The sequence below is a fragment of the Diospyros lotus genome, chromosome 8 (genome assembly GCF_014633365.1).
Source record: "Diospyros lotus cultivar Yz01 chromosome 8, ASM1463336v1, whole genome shotgun sequence".
Taxonomy (NCBI): Eukaryota; Viridiplantae; Streptophyta; class Magnoliopsida; order Ericales; family Ebenaceae; genus Diospyros; species Diospyros lotus.
The window spans coordinates 37,828,556-37,837,969 of NC_068345.1; the positions used below are offsets into that span (position 1 = coordinate 37,828,556).

General features: G+C 35.7%; 1 protein-coding gene across 1 annotated transcript; it reads left to right on the forward strand.

Moving 5' to 3' along the window:
* Positions 1 to 2,911: 2,911 nt before the first annotated feature.
* Positions 2,912 to 5,082, forward strand: LOC127808724 (GDSL esterase/lipase At5g45670-like). Its single transcript, XM_052347305.1, has 5 exons — positions 2,912 to 3,263; positions 3,696 to 3,820; positions 3,955 to 4,200; positions 4,302 to 4,557; positions 4,687 to 5,082. Exons 1-5 carry the CDS (start codon positions 2,999 to 3,001, stop codon positions 4,908 to 4,910), a joined length of 1,116 nt encoding a protein of 371 aa, XP_052203265.1. The 5' UTR covers positions 2,912 to 2,998; the 3' UTR covers positions 4,911 to 5,082.
* The last annotated feature ends 4,332 nt before the right edge of the window (positions 5,083 to 9,414 follow it).

Consider the following 9,414-nt stretch of genomic DNA (forward strand, 5'->3'; position numbering starts at 1 on the left):
GTCCCATTTTGGCCCTATATCAGCCTGCAAACAACATCATTATAGCCTCTTTTGGATATCCGCGCGCCCACCTTAGATTTCATCCTCATTAATGACAAATCCCATTCACATTAATGAAGGTCTCGTCGATACCATGCCGTCACCTGGGTACCTTCACCGAGCCAGATACTCAGTCTCATCACTTACAAACGCACGACGCATGCAAAGATGATGGCATCTCCTTCTCTTATATGAGCCAGCTCTCTTCAGAGCAATGGTATGTTCTAACCTTTGATCTAAACGTAAAATTCCTTCATGTGCCTTCTCTTCTTCCTTTTCGGGTTCATTTTCTCAGAGTGGGTAAAATAAATCATAGTCGATCAATTTCCAACGTCGACAAATAATTATATACATAAGATCGTCAAAAAAGATATTCCTACAATTCTTTTTTAGGTATAATTATTTTGAGCACAGTTTAATAGGTGTCTAATTAATAGAGTTAGCAATTAAAATACTGTAAACTAGCAAGCAAACATGAAAACATATATAAATAGGAAAATGCTATTTGTATAGAAGTTTTTTTACAGAATACTTACAAGGATGATATATCGCAATATTTTGACACTGTTCATCCCATTCTCTCTCTCCCCCATTCCCTCGCCGCTACAACCTCACCTGCCGTCGTTCTTCACCTCCGCATGTTCTCGCCGCTGCAACTTCCGCCGTCTCACCCTGTCGCCTCCGCCGCCTTGCCTCGTCACCTCTGCCCCCTCATCTCGTCGCCTCAGCCGTCTTTCCATCTCGCCTCGTCTCGCCGCTGTCGGGGCTGACGATGTGAGAGAGAGAGCGAGAGAAAGACAGAGGGAGAAAGAGATGCTGCATTTGGAGCATTTGGGTAATTAATTGTAGGGACAAAATGGATATTTTGATTGCCCTATAAATATTTTTGTAACATTTGTTTTGTACAAATAGCATGATCCTATTAAATAACTTCCATTTAAACGGCCTCTTGGATAAAGCTATTAACCACTGACCATCATTAATTAGCTAGCCTTTACTATTGTTAGTTGTTAGTTGAAAGTGTTAAATTATTAACTTAATAAATGTTAAATATTAAATTTAACTTAAAAAATACTAGTCCTTAAGTAAATTTGAGAATCCGAATTTCCCAAATTCTATCCTTCCCTATTAGAACCAACTGATAAATATTTTATCCTTTGAAACAGTTCATATGAAAGATAATGATAAATTAAACCACTCTTATCACTAATAATCACAGTTAAGTAAGAATAAGTAAAAGTTCAGTTTATACAAATTAATTGAATCAAATTGATCGAATTTGTCAATTCAATTTAATGTTTTTCTTACATTGGTTCAATTTGGTTAATTTTTTCTTAAAATTTTGATTTTCTATTTTCGATTTAATTTTTTTTATTAGAATAATTGAACCGGCCAAACTTTAAAACAACATTTTTTTTTTGGTTGCATTCCTACCAATTAATTCGATTTAAAATAACATTGATCTATCAGTTAATTTAGTTTTTTTTCAAATTTTTTGCATTTCTTCAATCTAATTGGTTTGACTCAATTTATATGATTTGTGTTCAGTCTTTTTTATGATCTGTTAGTTTGATTTTTTGAATCAATTGGTCGATTTGGTTCAATTTTACACTCAATTCAATTTAATTGATAAATAAATTTCAATCGATTCGGTAACTAAACCGACCATTTACATACTCCAGTAATTAAGTATATAGTATGTAGTAACTTTTTATGATTATGGAAGCCTTAATTGTTGTTTACATAATAATTGTGACAAAAATTTTATGTAAAAGAAAAAGAAAAAAAGAATTTGTGCCGATGATGATGATGGGTCAAAACCAAACTCTAATCAAATGATCTGGTTTGAGCTGGGACTTATTAAATGCAAATCTGCAGGGGCATTGAATAGGCCACCTTCTTGATTGGCAACAGTTAATAGAGAGTGGACTTCTTTACTCTATTAATTCAGCTTTCCCTGTCAACATTGGGCTGCTGCAATTTACTTTATCTACCCTTTGGGGTTAATTTACTTTTGGCATTAGGGTTGTGCTTCTTGTACAGAAGATCATGTTAGCAAGAGATATACCCTTTTTTTTACTATAAAAATACAAAATAATGCTATATATACACCCACTATTTTGACTCTCAATCACGGAATTGCCACTAGTAATTATGACATGGGGCTGGCAATTTTTATCATGCCAATGGGTACCCTCAAATAGAAAATTGAACAACAAAGTAAAAATAAATTTATATATCTAAATTATTTAATATGTATTTCTAATAATAGTAACTGTCACTAACAATATAACACAAGCAAACAGGGGTGCATGTGTAGCAAAAAAGGTCGACTTAAAAAGTATTTTTAATGACAATTTATTATTATTAGGGGCACATAGTATAATTATATTTATCAATTTTTGCCTTTTATAATTGAATTTGACTCTAATCATCTTACTATAAATAACACATTTGTTTAAGTGCTTGCTTTCATAGTTACTGAAAGAAACAGAACTTATTTGACACGAAACTACGATTCTAACTTGATTAAGAAAGAGGTGTTTATGATTAGAGATTTGACGAGGTCAAGTATGATTAAAAGTAGCTACTAGCTAGCTAGCAAGCATTATTGGAATCCAGCAGCCCCCCCATTTATATGGAATTGAGAGTTAGCGTGAACCGCGCATTGCTGGCTAGCTACTTGCTGCGCCAAGTCTCAGTCCGTGATTCAATCCCATCACGTACATATATATATATATATATGTATGTATGTATGTATGTATATCCGCGTGCCATTAATGTTACCTAACCAGCTCCTCAACTGTCAAAACCTTTATTAAACATGCATCTGCCCATTCTCTATTCTTCATCTCTATATATATGTCACTAATTCCTTCATGGTAATTCATTCCCGCTCTTCTTCTTCTTCTTCTACCTTTTGTTTTAGTTACTTATATTATTACTAATTCTTGGGGAAATGGGTGGCGGCGAGGTGGTTATGAGGAAATGGGTCGCGGTGTGGGCGGCGGTGGCGATGGCGCTGCAAATGAGGTGGTGGGGGATGGCGAAGGGGGAGCCGCAGGTGCCATGCTACTTTATATTTGGGGATTCATTGGTGGACAATGGCAATAACAATGATATCACATCGTTGGCAAAAGCCAATTACTTGCCCTACGGAATCGACTTCGCTGATGGCCCTACTGGAAGGTTTTCCAATGGCAAGACCACCGTTGATGTCATTGGTATCGGCTCTCTCCCTCTCTTTTCATTTTACTTTCCCTTTAGGGTCTAAAAGTCTCTTTGGTATCAGTGGATTCGAAACTTTGGGATAATTAAGAGTATAAACCGAAACGATTTATAGCATGCCATGCACGGTTACACTCGCCGACACTAGGATGGTGTCAGCATATATATACGTTGCACGTAATTAAAATATGTACTTACATCACCAATCCTAAGTTTTAATTTTAATTTTAAACAAATGATTTACTTATAAGAAATATAATTTATATTCTATGGATACTTTATTATTATTATTATTATTGAACTGTAAATTATATACTTGTCATCTTCTTTCTTTATTTATAATTCACATTAATTAATGACCATTTAATTAAGAGATGGCAAGTTCATAACCGGGGAAGCCTTGTTGTTGGCTCACCATTAATTAACAGCTGAGCTCTTGGGGTTTGATGATTACATTCCTCCCTATGCAACTGCAAGAGGCCAAGACATTCTGAAAGGAGTCAACTATGCATCCGCAGCTGCCGGAATCAGAGACGAAACAGGCCGCCAATTGGTGATTAATCGTCTTCATTACTTTCCATCACGATCTTATTAATTAATTCGAACTCAGCAGTACACTAAAGTAGTCGTAGATTCGTATTATTCGATTCTAATTCTGCATTAATTTGCACATTTTGTATGTCATAGGGTGGCCGGACTAGTATGAGTGGGCAGGTGAATAATTACAAAAATACAGTATCCCAAGTGGTGGACATACTAGGGAATGAGGACTCAGCTGCTAATTATCTGAGCAAATGCGTCTACTCCGTGGGATTAGGCAGCAACGATTATCTTAACAACTATTTCATGCCTAATTACTACTCCACTAGCCGGCAATTTTCGCCGGAACAGTACGCCGACGTTCTTATTCAACAATATGCCGAGCAAATCAAGGTTAGTACTCTTAATCACCCATCTTTAATAAAGTGATCTTAGTTTAGTTTTCGCACAAATTGGTTCAATTCTTAAGTTTCATTCATACTCTCTGGCTGCAGGCGTTGTACAACTTTGGAGCAAGGAAAATGGCGTTGATCGGAGTGGGCCAGATCGGTTGCAGCCCAAATGCGCTGGCCCAAAACAGCCCAGATGGCTCATCTTGCATCCCACGAATCAACTACGCAAATCGGCTGTTCAATGACAGGCTTAAATCTCTTGTCGACAATTTGAACACCAATTTCGGAGATGCTAAGTTCATCTACATCAACGCTTATGGCATTTTCCAGGACTTGATAAATAATCCCAGATCTTTCGGTAAGCACCATGTCTTAGCTCGCTAATTAATTACTTCTTTTTTCTCGTTATCAATTTTTCCCATTGCTCACTACTAATTACTCTGTACTTAATTAAGATTTATTTATGTTGGCTTGTGTACTACTTCAGGATTTTCAGTGGTGAATGCTGGGTGTTGCGGAGTAGGAAGGAACAACGGTCAAATTACGTGCCTCCCGTTGCAAACTCCATGCCAAAATAGGAATGAGTATCTATTTTGGGATGCATTTCATCCTGGTGAAGCAGCAAACATCATAGTTGGGAGGAGATCTTACAACGCTGAGTCCCCATCAGATGCTTACCCGTTTGACATTCGCCACCTCGCTCAACTTTAAAAGACAAAAAGAAATGTACCAATTATGTGTTATCGCTAATATCGTAATTTTTTTTGGCTTATTGGTGTCATTTGTTTTAAGGAATCGATCTAATAATGTTGTGCTTCAATGAAGTTCAACTGAAATAATGGTGAACCCTATCCATTATGTTTATTTATTTGGTTACATCTCGCATCATTGTGTAGTGTTCAAAGTTGTTTGCATCAATCACAGGCTGCCCATGCCTCGACTCAAAAGTGACAATTCTAGCCCATAATTATATATGCAAGGCATATCATTTTGTATATAATTAATAATTCTTAAAATATATACCTGTTGATCAAAAATAAATCTTCTCCAAGTCAATGAATGACCAATTTTTAAGTATTATTTAAAAAATAATTCTTAGTTTATCACCTTTTTGAAAAACAAAAAGAACTGCTTAATTAGGGTCTAGTGAGACTAGCTAGTGGTTTTTAAAACCTTGAATTTTTAGGTGCTAGAAAAATGGTGTTTCAGTAACAGGGTTTTAGAACATGGTAAAATAAGAATTGTTTATAAAAAAAATCATAAATTTGTCAAAAACTCTGATTTAATTACATGCTGATAAAAAACAGAAAGATATTGGCACTATTCAAAGTTTGTGGACCGAGTACTATCAGTAAGGTAATTGGATTTTTCTATGTTATCACCTACCTCCAAAGGTTGATGCTTTATGTCAAGAAGATCAGAGTTTTGGACGTAGTACACCCCCCAATTTCAGCTCCCCCGTGTTCTATTCCTCTGTCTGTTTGGAATGAAAGTTTACTTTAGCCAGGGAGAGAGAGAGAGGGAGAGGGAGAGATTTATATCAAATTTACCAAATGGTGAACAAAACCATGTACCCTAACTTGATTATTAGGGTTAGGGTTGGCAACACGGCAGGCCAAGCCTGCCTCAAATCCTAATATCCCATTTCATATCTCATCTCGTACTTCAGCAGGATAAGAGTTTTCACTCCATTCTCAATTTCAGCGAGACACGGAGTAGAGTTGGAATACTCCAAATTAATTTCTTTTTAAAATTTGATTGAAACGTGAATTTTAAATCTATATATTTATATAAATTTAATATATATAGAGAGAGGGGCGGGGGCAGAAATGCAGAATACAACTTTGATCTCGATTGAAATTTAATGGGACATTGCATGAAGTTCATCCACCTGGATTTTGATTGGATAACTTTTGACCTTGATGTTAATTAAAATTTAATTAAAAATTCTTTAAACTCGACTCAATTCTAGCGAGACAACTTTTAACCTTGATATCAATTGAATTTAACTAAAAATTCTCTAAATTTGACCCAATTAAAATAAGACAACTTTTAACCTTGACTCAATCTAGATTAGACAAGTTGAAATCTCCACAACTTCGAGTATTTTGTCAACACTTTTGATTGTTCACTCAATTAATTGGGTCAAAGATCTAACACTGTATTATTAAATATAACAAAACAAATTAAGTCTTTATACTATTGGCATGAAAGGACATCCTGAGAAGCCATTTATATTAAGCCAAACTTCCCCCTAACTCCCTGATCAAAGAAATACATCCCCCATAAACAAAATCTGACCAAAAGAATTTTCATTCAGAATTAGGGATGTAAATGGTACCTTAATTAGTTTTATTTATATAATTATTTTAATAAAATTTCATTAAGAGTCTTATACCTATATTCTTATCTTTATACTCATTTTAATGTTGGGACTTATTAAAAACCTCAAGACTTAAAAGCCCAGAAATGAAAGAAGCTTGTTGATCACACAAAAATAAAAGTCAATAATAATTCATCAATAATAAAAGCAATTAGCCATGTGATCAACTGCTACAACAATTGTATTCACCTCAAACTCTGGTCACCCTCTCTCTTTCATCCTCATATTTGGACTGAGATCTGCATTCTCATCACTAATTCTCCAAAAACACAATTTCTGAAAATCAGCTCTGTTTGATGAGATTTAACCATTCAAATTCAATAATTATATACTTGGGATGCCCTCGCTTGTGGGGTTCCCCCGCTCGATCTCATAATTTTTGGCATATATCCACAAGTCCCATGTTTGTTCATATTTGGAGATTCCCTTGTTGATAATGGCAACAACAATGGCCTCCCAACTTCAGCAAAGGGTAACTATCCGCCTTACTTACGGCATTGATTTCCCTGCCGGCCCAACTGGAGGATTTTCCAACGGCCCAAATATGGCCCCCCATTTACATATGCTTTGATATATTTATTTATGTGTATCACCTTCAAAAAATGCTTGGTATCTGCTATTGTTAGTTCTTTGTTTTCCATCTTCATCAAAGTTTAACTTTAATAAAAATTGAAAAATGCTAGAAAGCCTGACGAGCTTACTGACGGAGTTATCGAAAGGGGGTAAAATCATCTTTTTGCCCCCACACTTGCTCTCTCCTTTCCCCTCCCATGGATTTCCCCCATGCTCTGTGCGTCTCCCTTGCCATGGTCGCCATCGCGCCTCACTGTCGTCGCCTCGCCTCGCCTCCGTCGCCTCTTTGCCATTGTCGTCTTGCCGACAGTCGCGAGAGACGGCGATGGCAGAAAAGCGACGGAGGAGAGGTGAGGCGACAGGAGAGAGGCGCGGTAGCGAGACGAGGCGACAACCATGGCAAGGGAGACTCACAGAGCTGGGAGGGAGGCAATGGCTCGCTTTGCAAATTTGCAAAGTGGGTGGGGGCAAAATCGTTTTTTTGGCCTCTTTCTGTGAACCACTCGGTAGGCCCGTCAAGCCCTATAGAACGACTCATAAAAATTATTCTAGATTTTGAGTGTGATATAAGCCGATAGATGTACCACTAAATACCACAATATAAATATTATAATAATGCAAGATGCTTGGGTTACTTATAATAATTTGTTGATCGAAATTAGTAGATAAATTGTTATGGATATTTCTCGTACTATTTCTTATGGGCTGGAATTGATCCAGTAGGCCAGCCTAATCATGTAAAGCCCAATAGGCCCAAGGCCAAGCTATCAGAATAAGATCACACCTCGCTGAGATCCGAGCTCAGACTGCAAAATTAGGCAAACTCCAGCGAGCTCCTAGGACCAACAAAGCAAGCTCCCAACGATGATCCCAACTCGTTGGCCTAACCGTTCAGTTCGCATAATAACATTGCTACTAAATAGCCGGAGATAGGGACCTACCCACTTTATCTAAAACAAATCAAATCCCTAGTAATACAGAGCCTATTCCTGATTTTATGGAATTGATAAGGACATATTGTCTCTCTGATGTCATCTTTCCATTTTTAGATTTTATGTAATTGTAAACACCCCTTGCTATAAATAGAAGTTCGGAACCATTGTATAAACGGGGGAACAACGATAAATAGGGGTCCGTAACTATTTCTCTTTTTTGAGTATTTCCTTGTCAAATTTACAACTCAAAATTTAGTTCTAATCTCAAACGCTTTAAAAATATCCTCTAATTAAAAACTTGAATATCAAAATTGTTTAATTCAAAGTGATTTTTGAGTTTGTGGAATTATATAAGTAATATATTCAAAAATTATCAAGTAGGCAGTTGATATAGAACTCGAGGTCGAGGACATCCCAAAATATCTAGTGTCTTTTGATCGCACTTTTATTTTTAGATTTTAGTTTTTGTTTTCAAAATTTTGCAAACAAAAATATAAAATTTTGTGTGATTAGTTAATTTTGTTTTAAAAAATATAAACTTATGTTCACTCTCGCTTTTTAATTCACTTAATATTTCACTCGCATTGATATTTGACTACGTACTATCATTGATTTTCCCTTATTAGAGATGTCAAAGAGCTAGTTTATCCCAACCAGAACTAACCTATAGATTTAAGGGTCAGTTCAATCTAATAGTCCACTGGTTTGAAAAGAAAAAAATTGATAATACTATCAAAAAGTATGCTCAGTTTTTTTTTTTTTTTTTTTAATGAAAAACAAAAACTGAATAACAAATTAAAATTGAAAATTGACAACTTCCTCAAATATACACGACTTGATATATTTTCAATATCAGACATCTCTCACGATAATTAAAGAAGAATAGCAAATTAAACGTACGGTTATTTTTTTGGCACAATATTGATAGATAAGCCCCCGTGCTAATGTTTAGTTCTAGATATAGGTTCTGTTTCAAACCTGCCAAACTTTGACAAATTAAGGAACTACATGAAGAACATAAACAAATGAAGCAAAAGAAGCTAACTAATGGAGCAGCTTCCTGTTTAGGGAATATATAAACATTCGATCCATCGTTGGCTTTTGTCTCTCATATTTCATTTCTGTATCAACTAAACTAATCAGCAACCAAGGTACCTTGACACAAATTTTGTTAACAAATTCTTTCAGTGGATAAACAATATCATTGTCTTAATTTTACCTGTCAGCCTATAATATATAGCTTTCTATTTGCTAGCCATATCTACAAGAGTTGAAATATCTAAACTAAATGTGTCAATTTCTTCTTTTAATGCAGACAGAGATC

Coding starts and splice junctions, on each gene's coding strand:
- LOC127808724 (XM_052347305.1), top strand. CDS start 2,999: ATGGGTGGCGGCGAGGTGGTTATGAGGAAATGGGTCGCGGTGTGGGCG. Junction 3,821..3,954: donor ACGAAACAGGCCGCCAATTG/GTGATTAATCGT, acceptor TGTATGTCATAG/GGTGGCCGGACTAGTATGAG. Junction 4,201..4,301: donor AATATGCCGAGCAAATCAAG/GTTAGTACTCTT, acceptor CTCTGGCTGCAG/GCGTTGTACAACTTTGGAGC.